At 48.0% G+C, this 27,542-nt stretch overlaps 1 protein-coding gene across 1 annotated transcript in view; it reads right to left on the bottom strand.

Annotated features, from left to right (window-relative positions):
- Positions 1–27,542, bottom strand: part of VWF (von Willebrand factor) — a 121,439-nt gene that overhangs the window by 23,990 nt on the left and 69,907 nt on the right. The window contains exons 22-41 of the mRNA XM_081084446.1: positions 26,545–26,691; positions 25,271–25,411; positions 25,011–25,124; positions 23,439–23,595; positions 22,654–22,812; positions 22,097–22,232; positions 18,206–19,584; positions 16,511–16,627; positions 16,277–16,417; positions 15,832–15,975; positions 14,938–15,102; positions 13,912–13,955; positions 12,978–13,155; positions 11,026–11,246; positions 9,643–9,835; positions 9,110–9,451; positions 7,390–7,589; positions 2,373–2,475; positions 1,476–1,550; positions 145–249 (exon numbers count right to left, since the gene is read on the bottom strand). Coding sequence (XP_080940572.1) covers positions 145–249; positions 1,476–1,550; positions 2,373–2,475; positions 7,390–7,589; positions 9,110–9,451; positions 9,643–9,835; positions 11,026–11,246; positions 12,978–13,155; positions 13,912–13,955; positions 14,938–15,102; positions 15,832–15,975; positions 16,277–16,417; positions 16,511–16,627; positions 18,206–19,584; positions 22,097–22,232; positions 22,654–22,812; positions 23,439–23,595; positions 25,011–25,124; positions 25,271–25,411; positions 26,545–26,691 — 4,261 coding nt within the window. The remainder of the gene's footprint in view (positions 1–144; positions 250–1,475; positions 1,551–2,372; positions 2,476–7,389; positions 7,590–9,109; positions 9,452–9,642; positions 9,836–11,025; positions 11,247–12,977; positions 13,156–13,911; positions 13,956–14,937; positions 15,103–15,831; positions 15,976–16,276; positions 16,418–16,510; positions 16,628–18,205; positions 19,585–22,096; positions 22,233–22,653; positions 22,813–23,438; positions 23,596–25,010; positions 25,125–25,270; positions 25,412–26,544; positions 26,692–27,542) is intronic.

Here is a 27,542-nt window from a genome sequence, read left to right as displayed (position 1 = left end):
TGGGAAGAATATTAGAGGATTCAATCCAGGGGTGACCTTGATCCCTCTGTCCTAGACATCCCCAACCCCACTAGAGTCAGCTAACTAGAATACAAGCCAGGAGAGAGTGGCTGCACCACCACCTCCTCTCCATGGAGGCTTTACCGCAGGTGAAGTTGGGTCTGCACTCGCCAGGATTGGTCAATGTTGGCTGGAGGCCACCTTCACAGTGAGGCACTGGGGGCAGGTCACAGCTCACCAGGTCACACACTAAGGGACAGAAAAAAAAAAAAGACATCCACTCAGAGTTTAGCAAGGTTATTCTTGTATTACCTGTGAATGTCACCCTATAGTCCTATTCATGCAGATTTCTGTTAGGTAGGTGGTGATTATGAGACAAAGGTAGAGATACAGATAGAGGTAGAGGTGGAGGGGGGAGAGAGATGATAGGTTGATAGGTAGGTATGTAGATTGATTGATGATAGATAGATAGATAGATAGATAGATAGATAGATAGATAGATCCAGATATCCGATAAGCTCATATTGATTTTTCTGTCATCAGCTAGGACTTTCAGATCACAGCCAAGTCACTTGAACCCTCTAGACGTCCATTTCATCTTCTGCAAAGTGGGAACTCTAACTCATAGAGTCAGTCTAAGGATGTCATGAAATAATTAAGGCAACATGCCTGGCACATTGTAGACGCCTAAAAGGTCTACAAAATGAGGGACTTGAACTAAATGATCCCCTCAGTTCTGTCTACTGTTAACATTCTCAGATCTATTTTACACAAGCTGTTCTCAAGTCAGATCTCCCTGCCCACAGGACTTCTATGTGTCCCTGACCAATTTCATCAGCATAAATAAAATTCTTAGGTTAGTTCATTCTTTTGTAGATCCTTGCACTGTCCCTTAATCTATTTGCTCGCCCTGTAAGATCTGCCTCACTGCAAATTTTACAATTAACAAACACACTAGACAGGACAGGGACCCGTCATCAGAGGTTTCCTGTCATGTTAAACCTAATTCCATCAGCTCTGGATTCATTTACTTATAGCATTATTCAGCCTATTATTCACTATGCAGTTCGCAAGCCAAAAATGAAACCCTTTGACAAATAACTTGCTGAAATCAAGGTGCCCTGTAGGTGGCCTTCTCCACATCTAAGGTCCTCAGAAAGGAAAAGGAAAATGGGCTACTTTGGCCTAACTTTCTCTTCAGTCCATTTCTGAGCACTTCCCCCCACCAGTGATTACCCCATTCTTTATTTAATGCTTTCAAATCTGACATTTAATGATTTACTGCAGAACTTCTCTAGGCAGCAAATCCTATTTTCTAGAGGTTACTCTTTCCATTATTTGGAAAATCCAGTCAGCCCTTGCCCACCTCCTTTCTCACACCCTGTGCCTGAGACCATATGTCTCTTGCAGCGCCCACATCATTCACCTGGGGCTGGGGCCTGGGCCCTGGAGAATGCCCAAGGTGGGACACATACCACATTCATACTCTGGGCAGCACTGGTCTGCGTTCTGGTGGAGGCGAGCCACTTCACATGGGCCACATGTGGGAGCTGGAAAAGAATGCCACACAAGTCAGAGAAATAAACAGTGGTACAGCCTGGAGCAGGATCTAAAATATGGCAGACTCTCAAAGAAGGTGAAGAGAGCAGCCAAAGAATATAAATATACTTAGCCCATGGGCACAGACAACAGAGCAGTGAAGGCCAGGGGAGGGGTGGCAGGGGCTGGGTGGAGGTGGGCAAAGGTGGGGAAGATGGGGGCATCTGTAATAGTGTCAACAATCTATATATATGGCTAATATGCAAAGGTCCTCAGGAGTTCGACGAGGAGACCAGGAGTTCGGTTGCTCGCTATGATGTGTGCTGACCATCAGGGGGCAGCACGAAACAAAGGAAGGCCCCAGCTGGCAACCAGAGGGACCCAATCGGCCCTGATTGCCAGCCAGGCCTAGAGATCCTACCAGTGCATGAATTTTGTGCACCAGTCATCTAGTTATATATATATATATATATATATATATATATATATATATATATATATATATATATATATATATCAGACTATCATCCACAGAAACCAGCACAGGCCCTACATGGGAGGCCATGAAGTATCAGGCTGGTGGGATTTCTGAGAATGAGGCTGTTGACCCCTGAATGTGCTCTACAGGAGACTCTAGTCTGAGGGCCAAGGTGGGACAGGAGAGCAGGGTTAAGCTCTGAGAGCGGCTATTCCAGGTGTGGGACAAGGGGAACCCCATCCCAGAGAGGTAAGGAAGGGTGGGCTGGCCTGGGAAACAGGCCAGGCCCAGGAAATCCACATGTGGATCTGGTGGCTACAGGGCCTGGCGGGTGCCCCAGGGAGGGTGAGCTCACCTCTGGCTGTGGGGCAGGGGTGTGAGGTGCAGTTGACCTTCCGCCCGCTGAGGCACGTGCAGATCTGGCAGGGCTGGTGGTCTGGGACCCAGGTTTCCAGGAACTGAGAGAAAATGAGGTTCAGAAGGGGTGCAGGACATTAGGGCAGAAAGCCCTGGAGTAAATGGAAGTCAGTTCCCCCACCTTCACTACAACCTTATCGCAAGGATATTTTTATTATCTCCACTTATCAAACAAGAAAGTTGAGGCACTTGCAGTCCTGGGGTTGAACCAGCAGAGGTAGGGTTTGAACCCCAAATCCATCCTTTTAACAACATGTTCTGCTGCCTCCTGATAATAATTAGCATTAGATATGTTCGAGATATTTTTCCTAGAGACTGTATGTTTATTCACTTTATGTTCCTTATCATAACCCTATCAGGCAAGCACTATTATTATCTTCATGTATAAATGATGAAATTGAGTCACAGAGAAGGAACATGACCAGGTGGCACACCCAGGATTTGAACCTGGCATTCTGGCCCCAGACACCACATGTTCTACACCTGCCACTCACAGGCAGTCACAGTGCCTGACCCTGCTGGGACAGTGGGAGTGACAGACACTGGATAAATACAGTCAACTTGAGGAAATAAGATCATGCATGAAAAGCTGCCTGAGATAAATGAAGTGTGATACATCCACACTGTGGAATACTACTTAGCCATTAATAGTCTACTACTCAGACTATCGAAGTACAACACACACACAGGTGGATCTCAACAGTGTTATGCTGAGTGAAAGAAGCCAGGCCAAAAAAGTAGTATATACTACAGGATTCCATTTATATGAAATTCCAGAAAATATAAGCAAATCTATAGTGACAGAAAGCAGACCAGTGGTTGCCTGGGGATGGGAGCTGGGGGTCAGGGGACGTATTAAAGCGGGCACAAGGAAACCTTGGGGAATGATGAAAACGTCCCTTGTCCTGGTTGTGATGGTGGTTTTACAGGAGTGTGCACGTGTCAAAACTCACCAAACTGTACACTTTACTAGCTGCTGTTTATTATATGTAAGCTGTATCTCTAGAAAGCGATTTTTAGAATGAAAAGTAAAAGGGCGACAGGAGGGCAAAGAAGAGCAGGTCACTAGGGTTTGGGCCCTCAGAGAGGCCTCCCGAAGGCGTGCCTGTGAAGGGTGGGAGGTGGAGTATGGGGCGGGGGGCGGGGAAGCTTGGGGAGGAGAAAGAATTCTGGGTGTGGAACAGAGGGGAGAATGTCCTGTGGGTCAGTGGCCAATTGTAGAGGCCTTCCCTGCCCACTTGAGGAGCTTGAGCTTAAGTTGGTGGGCAAGGGGCATCCCTGGAGTTTTATAAGCAGGACCCTGCGTCCCAGGAAGAGTGTTAAATAAGGGCCAACATGGTGAGGGTAGCAGGACTGAGAGGGAGGGACTAGGAATAGGAAACAAAAAGGCTGCAGGGGCTGCTATTCCAGTGTTTCTGGGGGCCAGGAAGACACAGAGAGGGGCCCTGGGTGCTGGCCTCAGAGGTGGGAGCAGAGAGGCCAGGCAGAGGGGCAGGGGCAGCGATGGCTCATTCCCTCAGGCCTCTGGGTGATGCCAAGAAACAGTAAATGGGGGGTGGGGGGGGGGGTAGGGGAGGTGGGAGGGTGGTATCCCGACTTTTAAATGGCAAAGGTTGTGAAATAAAAAGAGGCTTATAGTTTTTATGTGTTTTGAGGGGTTTTTCTCCCTTTTAAAGGAGGCTTTTTAAAGAGCCTGTTTTTGTGGACTTCAGATATCTAAATTTAAGAATAAATAATGCTACAACTATCCTGACAATGGGCAACACCACAATAGATAACCAAACACAGGTGCTAAACCTCCTCCTCCGGGGATTTTTATTTTCCCAAGCAGCTTTAAGGAGGCCTGTCTGAGACAGGAGACAGAATCTTGGGCCCCTGGAAAAGCCCTTTGTGGCTAACGCTAAGCTTCTAAAAACCGCCAGCAGCCAGCTGTACAGGGGCATAACATGCCGGGTTATGCAGGAAGTGGGCCAGCAGATGGCGCTCCTGCATCAGCACAGGCCAACTCCAGGCAGCCCTGTCTCACCCGCCAGGTTCCAGGGCCAGGATGTGACAATTATTAAGACAGGAGAACAGGTATGAGAGCTAGCTGGAGTTAACGATTTAGATGATAAAAGAATGGCCCACAGAGAATACGGCAAGGGAACCTGGAAGTCTTCAAAGCCCAAGGTCACAGAAGGAATACAAGCCCACAGCTGAGAATTTAAGAGAAGATGCAAGTGAAATGTATAGGTTACAGAACACCAGAGATCAGAGAGAAAGGGAGGCTCCAGGCAGGGGCACCAGGCTTCTGGGTGATGGAGGCAGTTCTTGCTGAGCTGAGCTGAAGCAGTACTTGCTCTGCACAGCACCCCCTGCTCCCCAATACGGAGAGAGGAACAGCCAGCACGGCTCTGGATCCCTTCTGAGCCGGCAACAAAGGCTCCCGTCTTTACAGTGCACTTTGTAAACTAAACAAGAGCTATGGAAACTGGTAAATATTTTGCCCTTCCGATGTTACCACAAGAGATTTATACCCTGGTTTATTTCCCTGAAGGAAAAAAAAAATTCTGGCCTTTATTTTTCATTTTAAAAAATTTCAGTTAATGGAAATATTTTTCATATTAGATTTTTTTGTTCTTAACTCTACTTTGAAAGTAAAAGCTGCAATTGCAGGTGGCTGGATAAGATACTTGTTTTCATTTGTGTAAGCTGTAGTATTTTCTGAAATAACTACAACTGGCTGTGTTCCCTTCATAGTTTTAATTAATTCATTTTATGTTACTTGATTTTAAAATATTTTTATAAGACAGTTTCTATATCAAAAATAGCGCACTATTTGGAAGCATTCTTTATACCATGTCAATGCATATTCCCGATGTGTTGCACTGAAGATGAGGGAGCAGGGAAAGGGGAAACAGGGCCAGAGAGGAGTGGAGAAAAGAGGGGTAGAGACACTAAAATAAAATTCACAAGCTTCCTGCTTTCAGCGCCCTGCAGACAGCTGGTGGCCACGGAGCCAGAGACACTTTGCAAACTGGAGCTGACTTCTCGTCAGGATGTGAAGGAAGGGAGGAGAGACCACATCTGCCTCCCTCTGAGAGTCTATTACCACCAGCAGCAAAACCAGTCTGCAATTGCCACTGGGTGCTAGCCCCACCTGGGAATGGTACACATCCCTGGAGCCCAGCAGGAGTGCAGGAGCTGTGCAAAGCAGGGAGAGCAGTGTAAGGTTCTGTCAGCTCGTCTGGAGAATACTGTGGTACAGGAAGTCACTTAAATTGGCAAGTTGAAATACAGCAGTAGAGTATGACTGGGCTCCCCTCTGAGTTTATCTGTTCCACAGTGAAAATAAATGGGATAGAGCCCAACAACAAAACAGAGCAGGTGGAGCCACCCAAGTAACAGTCTAGTGGATGCCCGTGCTGACCTGCACTCCCAGTTAGCTCAGAGGTTAGCTCAGGGTTCTGATGAGATCAGTGTCAGGCTAGGACACTACGGGATGACCAGGTGCAGCGAATAAGAATTCCAGTTTTATCACCTTGTGCCATCTAAGCCTCAGTTTCCTCTTCCATTCAGTGGGACATATAATAACATTTCTACAGAGCTTTGGGGAGAATCAAATAAAATAGCCCATTTCCTGGCTTACAGTGTCAGGGAGGAACAGTGTAGTTACTGGAATTGTTGCTTTCATCATTCCCCAGTTTGGTTAGCTGGCCTTCCCAGGAGCTCTCCTAGCGGTGATTAAACATAGTGGCAAGTCACCAAACCCTATCACTTAGTGATAAAGCCCTCCTTGGTGATGACAGAGATGTTAGGTCTGGGGATCAGCACATGATCATAGAACACATTCTCCTTTGCTAGAAGCCAAATGTATTCCTCCCTCTACCATGCTCTGTAATCTCACTGTCAAGGATGAAGGACAGAACCACAGCACAGACTCACATGTGCACAGTCACACAATGCCCCAGATCCGACAAACACACATGTTGTGGAGAGATACGACTGTCATCTTAGGATGGGGGAGGACCCTTTCAAAATGTATCAATAATTCCTAAAGGCTAAAAGAATTGATGACTTACACACAAATCAAACCCAACCCCCACACACACATACACACACACACACACACACACACACACACACACAAAGACCTAGTAAAAGGGCAATTTCGTATATTGGAGCAAGCAAGTTCTCTGGAGTCAGACATAGCTTCAAATTCTGAGTCCAACACCCAGCTCCATAACTTACAAACTGTGTCCATGGGCAGTGCCCTAAGCTAAGCATTAGTTTTCTCATAGATGTTTTTGTATTTATGAGATGATGCAAGATAGCCAGTGTGTTCTTGGAATCCTAGTCCAAGAGACTAGTCCTAGTCCACATGCACATATACATTCACTCATCCACCACACATACAAGTTTCATGGTCAGATAAGTTTGAGAAGTGAAAATCCTCTTAAATACTTGCCACACATTAGTACATTAAAAACTCTAACTAGCCCTACAATAAGGAAACCTATTTAACTTGTCTAACTAGTGTTCTTTAAATGCTTTTGACCACAGGCAACTGTTAAATCCTGCAAAACACACCTTTGAAAAATCTTGAGACAATGAATAGATAGTGGTTAGTACAATGCCAGGTATATAATATATCATCATAATGGTAGGCATCACCATATAAAATATTCTTTTCCTATCCTCTCTTGGGCTCCTATAGCATCTATTTCCATGAATATAATGATAAAAGTAGTAGTAGCAATAGTAGTAACATAGCTAATATATGACAGACTCAAGATATGGACCAAGATCTAACTCAAAAGCCACTATGTCATACTGCTCCCCTACCCCCTTAATGACCTCCTTAAGAGTCAACTCTTGTTGCTAAAGTTAGAAGGGGCCAATCACTGGTGAACACTTCATCCTACTGAACCCAGAGAGAAGCAGGCCCATGGGAGGTGAAAGGCCAGGGCTCCTACCTGGTGCCGGACTCCATCCTCACCGACACACTGGGTACAGGCCTCCTCGGGGACACAGCTACCTTCCAGCATGACTTGGTGTGAGGGGCAGAAGCAACCTTCTGAGGGATGGTTCCCACAGGAACTTGAATTGCCCTCACAGTGCCGGGGGCAGCCATGCTCACAATGGTTGTACACCAGGGATGGTGGGCAGGACATAGCTGCAGATGGAGAAGGAGGTCACTCTGGATGGCTCACACCCACCAGAGGGAAATAGAGGCACCCAGAAGACTACATTTCCCAACTTCCCTTGCAACTAAGTGTAGTCATGTGACAAAGTTTTGACCTATGAATGAAAGAAGGGTAGACTCCTATAGCAGCCTCCAGGAATCTTTTTTCAAAAAAACAACTATGCATACCCTTTTTCCCTTTCCCATCCTTCACCCACTCTGCTTCTCAGAACTTAGATATGATAACTAGAGCTTCATTTTAAACTATGAGGAAAACCCACACCCAAGTGAGGGTGAGCAAAAAGCTAGAATCGAGTTTGAGGCTAAGAAACAGTTGGAGCCACCTCCCTCTGATCACTGTGTGACAGAGAATTTTATTTCTCTGTTACTTGCAGTCAAATTTAATCATAACTGGTTATAAAACCTGTGTGTCCTTAGGAAGTATCATGGTTCTTTCTTTTGAATACATTTATATTTAATGCTTACAAACTCCTCTTAAAATGAAGTAAGGAATTTACAGGTATGATGAATTGCCTTGGGAGAGAAGCTACAAGGTAATTCATTCCTCCCACCCTGGTCCTCCTCAGCCCCTTCCTCAGGTTCTCATGGTGCCAAGGCAGAGAAAGTCTCCAAGGATTTTGAGCATCCAGGGTTTTCCTATGCACAATAAATAGGAGGTAGACCAAAAAATTAGCTAAGCAGAGAAGGTGATAGAGGTAACTCAGAAACCAACATTTTCCCTTTGATCTGCAGGCAGATGGAAAGGGGGCAGTACCATCCACATGCACTCAGAAAACCAGAGCTCAAAGGAACCTAAGGGTTGTCTAGTCCGACTTTCTCATTCTAAGATGCAGAAACTGGTGCCCATCACCAGCTGAGCTGCGACTAGGATGCCCAAGTCCTCCAGCCCCATGTAAGAGTTGCTGACAGCTGTATAATTATAAACTCATAAACCCTGAGACTCCAAGATGCTTGTACATATTCATTTCTCTACTCCTTCCTCCCCACCAAATAAGAGTAAGGGATTATATTAGTTCGAGTCCAAATAGGGAAGCTAACCTTGAAGGGGAGCTATCTACCCTGTGGCATCTGTAACTAAAAAAACTCTTGGTATTCAAATGGCAAGATTCCACTCGCGCTCCAAAATTCTGCTCAGGCATGGCCTACTCTGCGAGGCTTTGCTAAAGCTTGGTGGAACTTTAAATTCAAAATGACTGATTATTCTGTACTTTGCTGGTGCCCGTCTGTGCCTAACACATTACAATTACATTTGTCTGAACACTAGAATACTAATAGAAATGATCGTGTTTTCATTTACATAGAAATTCAACACTCAAATTACTTATACATCTCCCACCTTCTTTGATACTAACTGAAATCCTAGATCAGAAGAAATTCTGGATTTTGATCCTCATTACCCAGATAAAGAATCCTAGTACCAGAGAAGTTGAGAAAGCCCACAATTAGTTGGTATTCACAAATTTTAGGGGGGGGTACATATAGATACTCACCACAGAAATCAGTTGTCCTCCAGTCAACACAGACCCCATTAGTCCGACAGAGGTGGGCATAAGAGGCGATTGCCTCACACACTTGCTCCAGGTGGCAACTGTCCTGCTGGCACATAGCATAAAATGTGGCTGGAGCAAAGACCTTGTGGCACTCAGCAAACAGTGCAGAAAGGAGGACCTGGCAGTGGGAGGTGCTGGAGATGGGGCACTCCTCCTCGGGAACAGGTTGGCATGTCCTCCCCGGCTGCTGCACAGTCCAATCCTGGACGAGCCTTTTCCAGTCTGTGGTGACTGTGCCATCCCTCAGCATAAAGTCATTGGCCCCATTCTCATCACAGATCCCTAGAGAAACAAGGAAAGACAAGGTTGGTAGCTGTGGGTGCTAGCATATTGATGCCAGAGACCTGGCCGTTCTCCATCCCCACCAGCATCTGAAACTTGCTACTGGACCCAGAAATAGTCCCAAGAGTCCTGAGAGTAGAGCAAGGAAGGTTTACAAATATAAAAGGAAGGAGAGTTCAAGATGTTCTTACCACAGAGACCATACATCTTTGAAGCAAAGGTCTTGGGGCTGAGTTGCAGCTGGAACTCGTTGTTTTGTGGAGTGAATGTGAAGATGTGGCCAAGACGATTGAATCTGATCTCATACATGATGGCACCATAGATGTTGACTTCCATGTCCCCACCCATGTAAGGGACAGAGACCAGAATCCCATTCACCCCCACCTGCCCAAAGAAGAAAATATTGATCAGTTGTCACAGCAATAAGGAATCCTAAAATTTCACTCTTAGCTTCTTCCTGAAGTTACTAGCAGTTTCCAACATTCACCACACTCAATTCCAGGGTTATCCACAAACCCTGATGTTTATCAGCAGCTCTTCTAAGATAAAGGAGTTTTGAAGAGCTTGACATGAAAACAGACTATTATAATACTGTACAGAGACCCATGAACCTGGGACCTGAAAGCCCAGTGGTTGAAGCACCTTGAACTTTGAGTCTCTGTGTGCTCTACGCGGGAGGACAACCCCTTCAGGATAGGGTGGGAAAGTTGCCATTTTGCCAGCTCATCAGTGTCTCCAGGAACAACTAACAGGACTATTTTAAGTTTTTTGTTTAGTTTGGTTTGGTTTGGTTTGGTTTGGTTTGGTTTGGTTTTGTGGGGGAGAGTCATTAGGAGCTCTTTGGAGGCCCCAACACACAGCATATCAAACATATTCAATATATTCACATCTCACGATATTATTTTTGTTGTAAACGTTTTGGAAGGCTTTTTCTCCTTTCTAATTTTAAAATTTTGGCTGTGAGTTACTCATTTAATATATGACTAGCTCTGATTTTTCAGCGATTGCTGTGCATATTCAAGAATTCTTGCAAAATGAGATCTAACCTATAAGTTGTTTTCACATAATGAAATATTTATGATTTCTAAATGAACAAGTAAAGAAATTGGCATAATATAACCTTTAGTAAGCATTTAACCAAACATTTATTTAAACCGGTTTTGCAGTTTTCTTTTTGAATTTTGGAGCCATACATTTTCTTGAGGCCCTACATATTTCCAAATGCCCTAGTTTAGGCACTAAATAGTTTCTTTTGGAAAGCTGACAAGCCCAAGGCACTGGGCTCATAATGCCTGCTGGGTAAACGGTACTGGTTTCAACCCCAATTTTCTACCAGTGCCAGAATCTGGCACTAGCTTCACATTTTAATGCTACCTAAAATTGGTACCAAATCTGGGCCCAGAACAACATGAAATCACACCAAAACAAGGGAGATGGCAAGAAGCCCCTCGAAAGAAGGTGGTACTCTGCTAGTTAGGCAGAAGGCTGCGTCTCTAATAGGAGTGCCAGCTAAAACCAACTGCCACCATGTCCATGTAGCTGCCTTGCCATGGGACCCACAAAAGGCACCTCACCTCCATGTCACTGTGGAGCTCAACCGAGAGGCCATTATGTTTCACCTCAATGGACTTCATGCATGCTTGCCTCGCCCCAGAGCTGCATGCACCATTATGGAGAATCAGCTCCAGGTCCTGCTCCTTGTTTTGAAATAGAACATATGAACAGCTGCCCGTCAGCTTGAAATTCTGCCCATCAAAGGTCACGATGTGCCGGGTAGAGCTGCCCATGCACACACCTGGACAGAGAACAGCAAATGAGGGATGTGACATTATCCAAACTCCCATCCACACAAAGAGGCAGTGTTACCAAAGTGCACACTGATAAACAGAGTTGAGAGCTGAACGGGCCCTTTGAAGTCCTATATTTTCATTTCCTCCTTTTTATAGATTAGGAATCTGAGATTCTGAGAGGTAGAGTGCCTCAGGTAAGTAACACATGGTCATTAAATCTTTTCCTAGAGAAAGCTTACAAGAACAAGCATTACATTAAAAAAAAAATGTGGCAAATTATAGAACCATATTTCCAAAAAAAAAAAAATTGTAACGTGCGAAGTGAATGCTCTACTCTGCCTTGGCCCAAGAAACAAAGTTAAGTTCTAGGGGTGCTATGACTCATTGAAATCATGAGGAGCTAAGCAAGGCATGAGCTCACGATCTCACTGTAAAGAAAGTTCACCTAAAAACACGTGTGTCCTTTCAGCTGCCAAGTGACTAACAGTACCAGTGGCCATGTTGACTTGATCCCTTAAGAGATCGCACACAAGAAATACTTCCAAAGCCAAAACAAATGGTTGGGTCTCAGCACTCCCTCATTTGCCACTCATTCACTCATGTAACCAACAAATTCTCAAGGTTCCAATTACAACACCACTTGGGAATACTAATCATCTTGCATCTATGTAAGAGGACTCCGTGAAAATCCCCCATGAAGGCACCCCTGCCATACATGATTGGAAAGCTCACTGTGGACCTAGATGAAGTTGGAGGTGAGCTTTCCAGACAAACCATGATCACATCTATGGTGGTGGGTAAATAAAAGCCCAAGAAAGAACTTAGAGGCAGTTTAGTGAGTCAGTGAGGCTACTCTAACATCCCTCACTCCCAGACAGGCAATCTCCACCTGAACACCAAGGCAGCACAGCCACTAACAGATGGTGGGTCTGGATGTACTATCGGTCAGAGCTGAGCAGCCTCTCCAAGAGCTTCTTCCACTCAACTCCCCTAAGTCCCTGAGCAACCAGGCATTTCCAAATGACCGTACTGAATGCTCCTGGCCTGTTGACATCCATGCTGCAAGGGATCCCAAATACTCCAGCTATGAATATTGTCGAGGAATCCAGCCCCAACTTCAAGGAGAATGTAATAAGTCACAAGGTAAAGAAATTGTGTGAGCTCACACTTGGCAAATGAATGAAAATGGCTCTGCCCACCATACGTGCCCTACAAAAACATAGGAAGAGCCCTGGCCGGTGTTGCTCAGTGGTTAGAGTGTTGGCCTTGCACCAAAAGATCACGATCAATTTGCATATCTGGGTTGCAAATTCAATCCCAGCCCCATTCAGGGTGTGTGTAGGAGGCAACCAATTAATGTGTCTCTCTCACATCGCTTCTCTCTCTCTCTCTCTCTCTCTCTCTCTCTCTCTCTCTCTATCTTTCTCTTCCTTCTCCCTCCCTTATTCTCTTCTACTCAATCTAAAATCAATAAGAAAATATACTCAGGTGAGGATTAACAAAAACAAACAAAGAAACAAATAAAAACAAAGACACAGCAAGAGAACAGGGATCCCTGGGACTGAATGAAAACCTGTCCAGAGGATATGATAGGGTGTGAACCTGGGTAAAGATAGCACTGTGCATGCGTGTGGTGAGGAGTGAGGGTGCTTAGCTTCTAGTCTACCTTTCTGCACAGCCCAGCTAAAAGCACTGCCCCTTTAGCACTGTCTAGGCTGGAGAAGCAAAGGACTCACAGGGGCAGGTCCAGCGGCAGCCACAGGTCTCTTCTACTCTGACAGGGGACTGGCTGTTGGGGCACGAAGGCCTTGGCCCCCGATCACAGTTGACCCGATGACTATTCAGCAAAGTCTGGCCATCTGGTAGGCACGTCACTGTGTGGCACTGGTCTGGCAAGGTCCAGACATCCCCAGGCTGCAAAAGAAAGAACCAGATTTAGGCAGAACATATTATGAGGTGCTCTAACTCTAAGCCCATCTACCAGGCCAAGACCCCTCTGAGAACATAGAAACTAAAACCTGGACATAGGCTGTGGAGGGCTGCTTGCAAGCACTTTCTCAGCGTTTTTTAAATATGTCAGCTGAACTCAGAGTGCAGGCAGAGCCATGCCCTGGGGCAGTCCTAGTCAAGAGGCTAGGACGACACTCAGTCTGACTTTTCCCACCAGGTGCTAAGGTGGGTGGGTCCTATTATGTTGCCAGGAATTCAAGGCCCACCCAGATGTGATGTAACTTCCTGTTACCTCGAATATATATTAAATTTACTTCTGGTGCTGCGTGTCTGTCTGTCCCTCTATCAGAGGGCAGACGCCACACCCAGTCCCAGCTTATTCTATTTGTGTCCTGTCTTTTCATTTCTCAAATCCCAAAGCGCCTCTACTTAAAAGAACCGGTTCATGTCTCTCTCTCTCCATGCAGGACGCGAAGAAGGGAGTTCCCTCCCTCCCCCCGACAATAGGCCTAAATGGCAAGGAGATAGGAGACAGAACACAAGATTCACAGGTGGACCCATCCCCTCCGCCCCCAAAAAAGAAAACAAACAGAACGTAATATAATGGTAAGAAAAAGAACTGGACCAAGACCATAAGGAAAGAAAAGTGTACAAGGAGGAACAAGGGCCCAAAATATACATTTCTGATTTTTCTTTCAAGGTCAACAAAAAGGAACTTACCCTCTTCTCATTTCCATCCTCATCCATGCAAACTCCAATGTACCCTGAAACAGACACAAACCAGATTTGAGTTCCCACCCATCACCCAGAAAGTCTAAGTCATTCACAATGTCTGTATGGGCTACCTGGGCTAGTTCTTGACTTAACTCTGAAAATAATCTGAGTGGGTTTAACAGTGAGGATGTGGGTACACCTGATAAGAGGTGGCATCCCATGCTTCTTCAGGCAGGCTTTGTGGTTATTTCTAATAGTGATGATAGCAATAGTGATAACACAGCAATAACGATGGTTCATAAAGCTTTTTCAAAGTCAGTATCTCCTTTCCCTCTTCCATATGTCAGTGCCAGTCGGGGGAGTAGGGAGGAAATGAGGCAAGATCCTCAACACTTGAAAGGAATCTTGAAAATTCCTACCAGGAGGAAAGGGCAATAATTCTGTAGTAGGTTTTGACTCACCACTAATTACATTAGGAATGCATATTAAACCAGGTCAAATAAATCATATGTGGTTAAAAGAAGGTTTCTAATCTTAAATCAACTTAAACTATGGTACTTTGATATTAGATTCTAAGTTACTGTGTTTCTAAAGGCCCATATATTCTTGCTCAGAGTGAGTTTAGGGCATGAGGAAGAAGACCATGATCTACAGGATGCTGAGGTTCCCTGTTCTATTTTCTACTCCTTCATCCAAGATCCCTGTGCACAACTGCGCATGGGCTTTTTCTGCTAAAGTTTGGATGGGCAGTTAGAACAGGAAAGAGGGCTCTACCCAGCAAGCTGTCTGGTAGCCCCTTGGAGATTCATAGTACACACTTTTCATGAGCAGAAACTTAAAGGTCCTGGTCTATACAACAATCTTCCTTCAAGACCAACATCTTGTGCCTGAGCACCCTCAGGTCTCTGAAATGGGTTTTGTGTCTACGGCCATACCACCCTGAACGCGCCCGATCGCATCTGAAATGGGTTTTGTTGCTTTTGTTTTTAATTTTTTGAGAGTGGGGAGGAAGAAAGACATTACCAGACTCACCAGAGCACAGCTTGTGGAGAAAGGAATTGCCCAGGGTGACTATGGTGGGGAGGTCTTCAATGTGCTGGAGCTTCACCACGTTGGAGCTGGCGCCTGGGCCTGCTAAGATCTTCAGCTGGGGTGGGTCATACCGATCCCCGATTCCGATAGGGAACACTGTCACTCCTGAGTGAGCAGAGGAACAAGAAAGGGTCTCTGCCAACCTGCTTTGGTCAGGTGGGCACAAAGTGGACTGGCCTGAAGCTACACCCTGTATCTGTATAGAGCCTCATGTTTTCCAGACTGGACATTCACAGGTGGCCATGAGAGGACTTAGTGCCATTCCACTCACCTGGCCCTCCCTCAGCACCACACCATCTGTCCGGGCTCACATTCTGTTGATATTCACAGCACAAGTTGCTATGGGACACCCAGGCTGGGTCACGCTTGTTTCATCCCCTCCCTAAAGCAGCAGCCTTTGTCTCTTTCCGTTACTCATCCCCCAAACCCAATAAGCTGGTACTAGAAAAGGGCTCTGAATACAGGAACTTCCCCAATGGTTCTCAAGGCCCCATATGAATCCCTCTGGCCTTAGACATGGAGACGGTGGTGAGAGACCAAGGATACCTCTTCAAAAAAAAAAGTGTGAGCTATGACCCATTCCCAGACACAAAGTGAAAATTAAAGGTTAAAAATCTAAAGAATGAAGACAAATGGAGGGTTAACACACACTTATTACTACTTGGTTTCCAAATAACACAGGGATTGGATGATTTCCTGCTGCTTGAAACCAGGCCACATGCAGGTATGGAGCATTTAAATCAGCCGGGACATCTGGGACTAACACTTTCCCACTTTCGGTCCTCGGGCAATTTAGCACAGTCTCAGAGTGGACACTGGACACTGGACACTTACGGTTGGATCTGGCGGCCTCGGCAGCTGCAGCCACGGAGTCTGTGGAGGTGCCCATGACCAGGATGACCACTGCCTTAGAGGCACCCAGCCTGGCACCATGGCCTTCCGATGTGATGTATCGCACAGCAAAGCCCAGAGCATCCCCTGAGAGTGGAGAAGAGACCACACAAGTGAGTCCTGGCTGTAGGGAAGGCGTTTCGGAAGCCAACTGGGCATCCTGTCTCCAGGTGGATCCTTAGGCCACCAAAGCAGAATGATTCAGAGACTCAGGGAGTCCCGCACACAAGTGAGATCCAGATGGGACCAGAAAGAGCATCTAGGCCCTCCCTTTACAGCAAAGAAAACTGATACCAAAACCAAAGTGACTGACCAAGGTCACTCCTCACTTATGCCAAGAATGAGGACCAGATGCAGCCCCTGCATCCAGCCCAAGGCATTACATTACCAATTTGGCTGGGGCCTCCCTCCTGCTGCATTTGGTCCACAGCGCCCAGCAACTGGGTCTTCTCCTGGGCCATGTTCCATGGCACATCGACGGTGGTGATGCTCCCGTACTGCAGCACGGACACATGCGTGAGCTGAGGCCCTGGCGGAAAGAGGACACGGAATGGCGCTTTCGAGCAAGCAGAGCGCCAGGAAGAGCCCCTTTCTAACCTGCTCCTTCAGGCGCCTCACTCACCGACATTGGCTTTTGAAATGAAAGCCTTGGCAAAACTCTTCATTTCATCGAAGTAAGAAGCTGGAAAGCCAGAGGAGCCATCCAGGAGGAGAACCACATCCAGGGGCTGGCTGCAGTCTGCAGAGAGACAGGGAGGTGAGCACACCGTGCCGGCAGTGCACCAGCCACTGCAGCACACAGTTGCATTCAATGGGCAGGTTTGGGGCACCACCAACCACGTGGCACCATCAAGGGACGTGTCACCATTGGTCCTGCAGGATGGCAAGATGAGCCTGGGAGGAGGTAAGGAGGCCAGGAGTGCCCCAAACTTGGAGGCATTGGGAAGACTCCAGTGCCACTCACAGGCAGTTTAAATGCCTCCCCATGAAAGCGAGAGGCATCTGTTCTCACAGTAACAGGAGGCTGCAACTCTTCCAGAATTGAGTGAGATACTGGAGCAGCAAAACAGGGAGATGGCAAAAGGAAAATGGAGCAGCAGTATGGCCTCGGGTCTCACGGGTAGGTAAGTGCTGAAAGGTATTCTGATTATAAATGCCTACTGCTCCTGTGACTGCTCTGGCACAGATCATAGTGAGGAAGCAAACTCTGGCCTCAACACCATTCTGAGACTGGGTACGGTGACGCTATTCCTGTTCTTCACAGAAATATCACAAGAATTTCAATAAATCTGTGGCTCTGATTAAAACAAGAACAAAGAAACAAAGGCACTGAGTCAAAGTGGGAGGATAAAGAGACATTAAAAGAAGGCTAGTTATTCTGGGATGGTCCCAGACACTCCAAATGAGGATGTTCAAGAACTAGGAATTGATTAGACATTAGTATCCATTCTGAAGGCAGTAATCGTAGCGGAGTGGCAAGCACTTGCTGTGTGCTGGGAACTGTTCTAAACATATTTCAAAAAAAAGTACTATTATTATCCCCATTTTACAGATGAGGAGACAGATACACACAGAGGTACCTGCCCAAAATTATTACCCCCAAAATTGCCATAATTGCCCAGCTAGTAAGTGGCAGAGGTGAGATTCAAACTAAGGCAGTCTGGCTACAGAATCTGAACTGCTACCTGTCACCATTCCTTGACCTTGCCCCCAAAGAGTGTCAGCTACTTAGAATAATTGCATCCATCCAGTGTGGTAAAAAAGCTGATCATCACCAAATATCACAGGTTACCTCCAAGGCAGGGAGTGGGATTGGGTAGGATGAGGCTGTGTGACGAATAAATATTTTTTACTCCCTATATTTGGTATTATTTAAACTTTTTTTTTTTTTTAAATATATTTTATTGATTTTTTACAGAGAGGAAGGGAGAGAGATAGAGAGTTAGAAACATCGATGAGAGAGAAACATCGATCAGCTGCCTCCTGCACATCTCCTACTGGGGATATGCCCGCAACCCAGGTACATGCCCTTGACCGGAATCGAACCTGGGACCTTTCAGTCCGCAGGCCGACGCTCTATCCACTGAGCCAAACCGGTTTCGGCAAAACTTTAACAATAGACTTGCATTACCTTTGAATGCACAAGAACAGATCCTCCTCAATAAAGGATCACAGATGACTCTCCCTGCCTAGGAGGTGAGGACACAGGCACTCTGGAGGTGGATGTGATCGAAGGCACAGAGCAGGGGAGCCGGGATTGGAAGCTAAGAGGCATCTCTCCACCAAGGCATGGCACCTATGCAAGGTACCCACGTACCTGGGGCGGGAGAGAGGGTGGGGATCTGCAGCACCTCTCCGGAGCAGCACCTCTGCAGCACCAAGTCGGGAGCCTCTCGGGGGAGCATCTCAAAGTCCTGGATGAGGATGGGGTCATTGGGCCAGCCAATCCTCTCCAGCTCCGGCACGTTGGCATGAGGGCCCACGCCGATGGGCACCACCTGGATGTCTCCAGGCATCCGCTTGATCACATCAGAGGCAGGGTTCGCGGTGACCATGTAGACCAGGTTAGGTGCCTGCTCCCGGTCCCCCAGGCTGGCCGAGAAGGTGTGCTCGGACACGTACTGCAGGGCCAGCCCCGTGTTGGTGCTGTTGCCGCCCTGGTAGCGGATCTCCCGCACCCGCTGCAGGACGTCCTGCTTGGACTGTGTCTCGCGGAAGGTGGTCTCCTCGGTCACGGTGTACGAGTATTGCAGCACCGAGACGTGGATGCTCTCCTGGCCCACGTCCATCCGCCGGATCACCTTCTCCATGAACTCCTTGCTCCTGTTGAAGTTGGCCTCGCCGATTTGGTCCGACCCTTCCAGGACAAACACCACATCCAGAACCATGGAGTTCCTCTTGGGCCCCAGCGTCGAAACCCCCAAGTGCTCCGGACCCACGGTGACTTGGGCCATAGGAGGGGGCTGAGTCGGGGCCGGCGCCTCGGGCGCCAGATCACAGAGGTAGTTGATAATCTCATCCCTTTGCTGCTCCAGCTCGTCCACGCTGCTGAGCACAAACGCCTTGTTCTCGGGGGCCTGCTTCTCGATGAGGCGGATCTGCTTGAGGTTGGCGTGCGGCCCGATGCCCACCGGGACCACGATGACCTTCTTCTTCTTCAGGCCCTGGACGTAGCGGACCAAGTTCCGGCCCAACTTCTGGGGCTCCTGGCTGGCCGTCAGGAGCAGGGCGATGCGGGAGGCCTCGGGGCGGTCGATCTTGCCGAAGATTTGGAACAGCGTGTACTTGAGGACCTCACTGGTGGACGCCACTGCGCTGCCCGCGTACTTCACCTGGCTGGCGAGGCGCCGCATCTCCGAGGGCCGCTTCCGGTCCCTGAGCTGGATGTAGGCGTGGGAGCCCTCGTGGTACTCCACCAGCGCCACGCGGATCCGCTTCTGGGAGATGTGCAGGCGCTCCATCATGTCCACCACAAAGACCTTCAGCACCTCGAACTCGGCCGGGGACAGCTTGGAGGAGCCGTCCAGCAGGAAGACCAGGTCCAGCAGCTTGCTGCAGAAGAAGTCGTGCAGCGGCGGCTCGGGCGTGTCCTCCACATACGGGGTGGTGGGGCTGACCGGGCCTTCCGTGGGGGGCACCTCTAGGCCTTCAGGTTCCCTGCAAGCTTCACAGGTGAGGTTGACACCATCACAGTGACTGCAGAGGGAGAGAAAGAGAAATGGTTCCGGAAGAGGCTCTGAGCGCTTCTTAGCCCTACTCAGAACCGCTGCTCCTGTTTCCATACACCTGCCTGCCTGGCCCACCTGCACTGAGCTCCCATCGGTCACTCTCCACCCAAGAGAGACATCATTTTTAACATACGTCCCCAAACACACACACACACACACACACACACACACACACACAGCAAAGGCTTCCCTGGATTCTACAAGCCAAACTTTACTAGGACCTGAAAAAGAATCTTTCGTGTTTTCAGGCCATCCACACAGCCATTGAAAGTAGATTTTTTATTTTTTTTTTATCAAACTATATCTCTAGCAATACAAATATTTAATTAAAACCCAAACCTTCTGCCAAATAACTCCAAAGACAAATATTACTCTAAAATGTTGACACTGACCAGGACTCATAAATGTTCTACTGAATATAAATGCTTTACAGTATCTACCATATATATAAGCATAAGCGACCATTAGACCGTTCAACTGGTAGCTATGATGTGCACTGACCACCAGAGGGCAGATGCTCAATGCAGATGCTCAGGGCAGATGCTCAGGCATAGAAACACATAACAGACTGATGAATCTCAGAGGGGAGCGGGGAGAGGGGAGGGCAGGAAGAGATTAACCAAAGATCTTATATGCATACTAGAGGCCCGGTGCATGGATCCATGCACCGATGGGGTCCCTCGGCCTGGCCTGCGGGGATCAGGCCAAAACCAGCAGTCCGACATCCCCCGAGGGGTCCCGGATTGGGAGTGGGCACAGGCCAGGCCAAGGGACCCCACCATTGCACAAATCTGGGCACTGGACCTCTAGTTCATTATAACAGGATTTAAACTGGATGAATTTTGGACCATGTTTAATATGTCCCCAAGATGTTTGATGGGGGAAAGTCAGTGGCTCATTCATTCAATCCTCCAGCAGACATAGGGAAGCACCTATCACATGCCAGGAACTGGCTAGACCCTGCACCCAGCCCCAAGCACATACCATGCGTCTTTAGCAGAGCAGTTGCCCCTGACACACATTCCTACACTACCAGTCCAAATTTCCCGGCCCTTCTGGCCCCTTCTCCCTTCCACCAGTGTCCTGGAGAGTGGCAGGCTATGCCAGACTGTAGATACAACCCAGGCTAGTACCTTCTCTTCTGTAAACTCTTGGCCTTTGAGGTAACTTGCCCTCAGCACTCCCAGTAAGGCCAAGAGCCCTGGGATGTGTGCCCTGCGGCTCACTTCCCAGGCGATGCTCCAGCCTGCTTTGGAACTACTGTCCACACCTGTTTGCCCCTGGTAGCTGCCCTCCCTGTGGCCCACAGAGAGCGGTGGGGAAATGGCTCTACACTCATGTCCTATGGCCCCATGCCAGTGTCTGGCCCTTCCTTTATTCCTTAGTCTCCGTTTCAACAGAGAGCAAGTGGATAGGCAGGGTCTTACCGGGAAGTTAATTCCCACTTCCTTGTGGCCTACACGATTTATTGCTTCCATCTTTGCTAACAGTGCATGAGTGACATACTTTCTAGTTTCCTGTGTTTGCTAGAGAACTCACCCCGGGCAGCGTTCACTCATGTTTATACAGATGGCTGTGGCTGGATCTGACTCTGGCAGCTGTAGCCATGGCCCCTTCCCCAGTGAATTTAAGTTCTCAAGTTTAAGTTCCCATAAGAAGTGGTATTGAATATATGAATATATCAACATCCAAATGCATGTTCGTTACTTAGGAGCAGGACTTCATAAAGCTCAGTGCTCACCCTGGGGACTCGTTCTCACCTCCCCAAGCTCCCCCACTCCCAGAGGCAGTCGAGTGAGAAAACCCAGGGTCTTCCCTCCCAATTACAAAAGCCCTGTCCTGGGACTGGGTTGTGGCTCGGAGGTGTCTAAGTCACACTGAGGAGTCAGGGCTCTGCCTCACTTTCTTTCTCTGCATCCCCATCTCCGATAAAAAAAGGAAGCCTGACTTTCATAGACTAGATGTGACCTCCAGGAACAATGTGAGACTTCACCCATCCTCCAGCAAGAAGAGGTTAAGAAGTCTAATGGACTTTAGCCCGTTTTTCTCAGTGGTTGGAGCATCAGCCTGAGGACTGAAGGGTCCCGGCTTCAATTCTGGTCAATGGCACATACCTGGGTTGCAGGTTTGATCCCTGGCACCAGTCAGGGCAAGTGCAGGAGGCAACCAATCAATGTGTGTCTCTCTCACATCAATGTTTCTCTCTCTGTCTCTCCCCCACCCTTCTACTCTTTCTAAAAATCAATGGAGAAAATATCCTTGGGTGAGGATTAACAAAATAAAAAAGAAGAAGAAGCCTAATGGTTCTCTTAAGAGATGTTTTCTGGAGAAGCAATCTAGTCTGTCCTTAAAGCAAGAGAAACAAGCTAAACAAACTACCTTTCAACTCGCATAGCGAGGGCATTTTCCCAAAACCTACACCTCTGAGCAGGTCCCCAGAGTAGACAGTAAGACTCATGCTTCAAACAACCAGGTTTTACCAAATCTGGCAGTGCTCGGGATCGCCAGGGTTCAAGGTGACTTTCTTTCCGGGGGCCAGGCGCCGGCCAGACACCTCGCACACGGGGCAGTCTCCAGGGTCAACACAGGTCTGCAAAAGCTCGTCCAGGATTTTCCCTGCATGACAAACCTTTCATCAGGAGCCCAAACTCACCTTTACAACAAGGAAAACTTACCTTTAACTAAAGGTGGCCTAGGTTTTGGGCTAAATCCCTAGAAGGGGGCATGCAGGAGGCAGCCAATCAATGCTGTTTCTCTCTATATATCCCTCTCCCTTCCTCTCTCTCTAAAAATCAATAAAAACATTTTTTTAAAGAAAATGCTGCTCCATGCAATAGACCCATAAATAAGCAAACAGAAGCTCAACTTGACAAAAATCATAGCTGGCCTGGTTCCGATGGAAAGACACGTGCAAACAGGACCCGGAGTTATAGGGTTGGGGATCTGGCAAGACTGAGATGACGTAGGACAAGGAATCACCTTTCCTGACAAACTGTCCCATCCCTCCATCCGCCCCCACACAGGGCAGGTGGCTGACCTGGAGGGCAGTGTGCATGGCAGCCCTCCACACACTGCACGGGGCAGGCCAGTGGCTCGGGGTGCTGGCACGTGATAGGACAGGCAGGGGCACAGCTGTTGTAGCGCCACTCGCACTCGTACCCATTCTCCCGGATATTCCTCTCCTCACAGTTCTGGGCTGTGTAGACAAGAAATGAGCGTAACCATTAAAGCATAGGCAGTCCTGTGCCCACTGAGATGCCAGGACTGTAGCCAGGCCCCAGACAGATGTGGTGAGACCAGTGGTGGTGGTGATGGCGCTGGGGGAGATGACGAGAACACTGGGGACAAAGGAACTACAGGAGTCACCAATATTAGAGGCTGCTGGACTTGCTAAGCACCTAAACCAGGCACTCAGTGGTTCTGAATCGGTTTTCCATATAGAAACCATCAGCTGCTTACACCCGAGGAAGGCCCTACATAAATGTATGAGTTGATCGCTCATATTGGCAAATGTAGTGTCTAGTTAAAGACATATATTCACTTCCCTCTTCTTTTCATCACTGTTCCCTCTCCTCCCTCTTCCAGAATTTCTCCAGAGTAAGGGTCTCTACATATTAATGTCTTTGATCCCTGTCCCCTGTCCCTCCTCACTCACATCAGTGTCTTAACTCCCTTCTGCCCTCTACCATCCATCCCCACACTAGAGGCTCTGCCTTCTCTCCCATGAAGGTGTCATCCTGCACCCACTTTAAGGTCTTAATGTCTAGATGCACAAGAGTTGAGGAGAGGTGGATTGAGACCCTGAGGGACACCAGGACTCACGGCACAACGTGGCTGTCCTCCAGGTCACCACCTTGCCGTGCTGGGCACACACATGAGCATAGGCAGCAATGGTGTCGCAGAAGCAGGCACAGTCCCCAATAGACTCGCAGGAGCAGGTGTCATAGATACAAACATCCAGGAATGGCTCGGGGTCCACCTGTAAGGGAGCACCAGGATAGCCCAGGCCTGCGACCAGACAAAGGCACTCTGGCTCTTGGTCTGGATGGGAACGTTCTGGTGGTCAGAGTATGGGAAAGGGGGGTCCAGAGTAGGAGAGGAAATGTAGGTCAATGCTTCCAAAGAGGGGATGGGTAAGAAGGCAGAATTTCCAGCTTATAATCTGTATTCCAGCAAGAAATATTACGTAAAGCCAGTCTTTCGTAGAATGGTGTGTCTAAGAATTTTTCAAAAGAACATTTGTTTCTATCTGTCCACTTATCTGCTCAATAATCCATCCATCTCCAAAACCGACTCCCAACCTCATGGATGTTTGAGTGTTTTTTACATAGACACATCACACACACACACACACACACACACACACACACACACACACTGCTCACTCTATTTCCTTTGCCTCCATTCAGCAAGAAGAGAGAGGAAATACATCAGGACCCACTCACATTTCCCTATGAGGTGCTATGGGACTAGTATGCTGGACAGTAGGACCAGCCTGTGTACTCCTGGCTGACCACAGGTCTACATGAAGAGATAGCCTATCCACCATCCACATTCAATCACAGGAATCGGGCTGACCTTCCCTTCCCCCAAACATGCCACTACACACACTGGCCTCTTTCAGGGTCACTGTGAAAAGAATGAATTCAGACACTGAGTGGGTCATTATTTCCAACACCCTCCGACAATCCTGGTTCCCCTGACTTCTCTCACTGTCTCCACTGTTCCCATTCAGATGGCAATTCCAAAGAGAACAGAATTCCACCAAAGCAGGGAATCCCGAGTATCTTTGGCGTCCTCGAGGACTAAAAATCATTGGATGGATAGAAAGAGAACTGAGATACAGGTATCCAACCAGTCATGCCCCCAGTGGTGGTGCAGCACAGCAGCATGTGTGTTTGGAGAATTCCTTACCACCATTGGAGAGGAAGACACAAAAGCAAGCCACAAAATGAGGCCTCAACACCCTTTTCTGGAGCTAAGACCAGAAAAGGGTTTTTGAGACAAGACCTAGGAGCTGTAGGGTTTTACGAGGGGAGAAGATAGAGTACTCAGGTCTGAAGATATAGTGAGGTAACAGCAAAACAAAATTCCTGGCTCTAGTGTTGGAGGCAAGATAACTCAGGGGGCACAAGCTCTAAAACTGATGCCCAGAAGAGAAGCTATGCTCAGAAGAGCGGGGCCTGGCATAAAAGAAACCATGATTCATAAACTGTTGATTATTTTTTCTGTTTCCCAGTTTGCGACAATGAAGGGCGAAATAAAGGTGACCCCATGCAGATCATTTCAAAGGCTCCCAGGCTGGTTCCAGAATTAGACACTTGTGCTCTGAGTGCCCGAGCCACTGGCCAGCCCTCAGCGCTCCTCTGCCTCTGGCTCCCCGGCAGCCCTCACCAGCTTGTTGCAGTCCTGGAAAAGGTCACTGGTGAGGATCCTACAGGAGGAGTCCACCATGCTCTGCTTCATGATGTTGTTGTGGCAGGTGGCAGGGGGCGAGTCCAGCGGCACCTGGGGAACAGGGCAAGCGAACAGAAATAGACCAAAGCAGTCAACCCGGAAGGATCCAAGAGACCCTCTTCCAAGCCCTGCAACCACTGCAGGGCATACCACCCCCCACCCACCACCCGCAGCCCATAAGGAGACCCCAAACATACTTTCCTGGTGTCAGCACACTGCGGGCTCACTTTCCAGGAATTCCCAAAGTCCACGGGGTCTTCCTCAACTTGGAGATTGCTGCCAGTAAAGTCATTGTTCTGGACGCCGTCGAAATTCCCACAGAGGCCACACACCTGCTCCTGATGACAAGTTGAGAGCATGAGCATTGCAAACCTCAGGGCCAATTCTGACTCAGGGCAAGGAGGGCTCCAGACAGCAAAGGAGGCCACTCATCTGAGAAGAGGAGGGTGGGGGGAGGCAGGGACGGAGACCCAGAAGAGACCAGAGTGATCGGCAAAGCCTGGCCCTTGCCAAGGCTTTTTCCTGGCCTGCCTCACTGACCTCATTTTAAAGTTAAAAGAAAAAAAGATCATTCACAAAGAGAGACAACCTTCCCATGTCCTGTAGTTGGCCAAGTGTACAAGTGGGAATTAGGCAGTCTTGGCTCTGGAATCTCCAAAATAAGCCATCACCCTCCCCAGTAAGGGCTTGGGCAGAGAGAGGAGCTAGCTCATCGTTGCATCAATGAGAGTGCAGAGGTCTGACTACTTTACACTATGGACATGGGAGTCCTTTACCTGGGTAAACAGCAGCCTGTTCATAGCAGGCTGGCCAGGGTTCTGATGTATACCAAGTGCCACCAGGGCTGACATAAGATTTTATTCACCTTCATGTTCACCTATCACAGTGTTGGTATACAAGTCCCAATAAGTGATTACTGAGTGAATGGAAACCATCACATAAGAACTAGGGGAGGAACTGGAAATATTTGGCCTGGAAAAGAAAAGATACTATTCTTACAACATAGTTGGAGCCCTGTCTTAGGACAAAGAGATGTGACTTATTCCTATTTTGATTCAACATGGAGAATTACTGGGAAACATATAAGAATGTTCCCAGAGTTGGGGCAAAAGGCCCAAGATCTTTACATGGATTAACAGCCCCACAGTATGATCCCTGCCTCCTCCCTACCCTTGTTAACGACCATTCTCCCCAAGTCCCTCCACTCCCGCCACAGGCATCCTTGCTCAAACACTCCAAACATCATCCACCATGCAGCCTTTGTACGTGCCTAAATTCTCTCATCCAGATGTCTGCATGGCTCACTCACTCCCTTTTCTGAAGATTCTGCTTATGCATCCCCTTTTCAGACCGCCTACCTTCCCCTGAGACATCAGGAGGCACAGTGTCTACTTCCTACTACTCAGGAAACTGAAGAAAACCAATAGCAAGTCAGAGACAAGATGAGGAAGAGTGGAGGAAGGCCACTGACCTGGTATGTCTGCTTCAGCACCACGGAGATACTCAGGTGATGGTCCCAGACCACAGAGAGTGCCTTGCCCAGCAGCAGAATGATGTACCGGCCAGACTCCACCACCTCAAAGTGAGTTTCATCCTTCATGGGCCTCTTCACATTCACCTGAAGGAGGGTGAAGCGTGAGACAGGGAGAGGGAGTACCCATATCTGCCTCCATGGAGCTCCATTTGCCCCATTCAGTGAGAGCTCATCCCTCGTGGCCAGCACCTGCCTGGATGTTTCTGTGTCTGTCTCACCTATCACTCACCAAGAACCTTCTGACTAAGGGGCAATAATAGAGGTGGCAGCAAAATCATAATTATGAGATTAAAAATACAACAAAACCAACTAGCAGAAGATCATCCATCACTTCCCTAAAAGAATTTTTGACACTTGATCATTAAATACATGTGGACTGCTAAGTAGGTTTTTAATGTGGCAATGATTTTAAGCATCTCTAGGCAATTGATTTTATTTATTTATTAAAATACTACAGGCTCGGTGCATGGATTCATGCTTCAGTGGGGTCCCTCGGGATAGCCTACGAGGATGGGGCCAAAACCGGCAGTCCAATGCCATCTGCCACTCCTGCCTGCCACTCCCACTCACCGCTCATCCCAGCCCTCTGTGCCTGCTGTGGGCTCGCACCCAGTCAGTCCCAAGCAGGAGAGGAGTCCCAAGTGGGAGAGGCTTGCACCACCACAGCGGTGCTCGCCAGTCGTGAGCCCTGGATCTGGCACCTGTCGGGAGCACACTGACCACCAGGGGGCAGCTCCTGCATTGAGCATCTGCCCTGGTGGTAGTGCACATCATAGTGACCAGTCAACCAGTTGTTCAGTCATTTGGTCGCTTAGGCTTTTATATACATGGATGTTTTTGTTGACTTTTAGAGAGAGAGGAAATGAGAGGGATAAAGATAGAAACATCGATAAGAGAGAAATATCATCGATTGGCTGCCTCAAACACGCCGCCAC

This window comes from Myotis nattereri (assembly GCF_964212035.1).
Source record: "Myotis nattereri genome assembly, chromosome: 2".
Classification (NCBI taxonomy): Eukaryota; Metazoa; Chordata; class Mammalia; order Chiroptera; family Vespertilionidae; genus Myotis; species Myotis nattereri.
The sequence above is the reverse complement of the archived record's forward strand: the minus strand, read 5'-3'. Positions and strand labels throughout refer to the sequence as shown.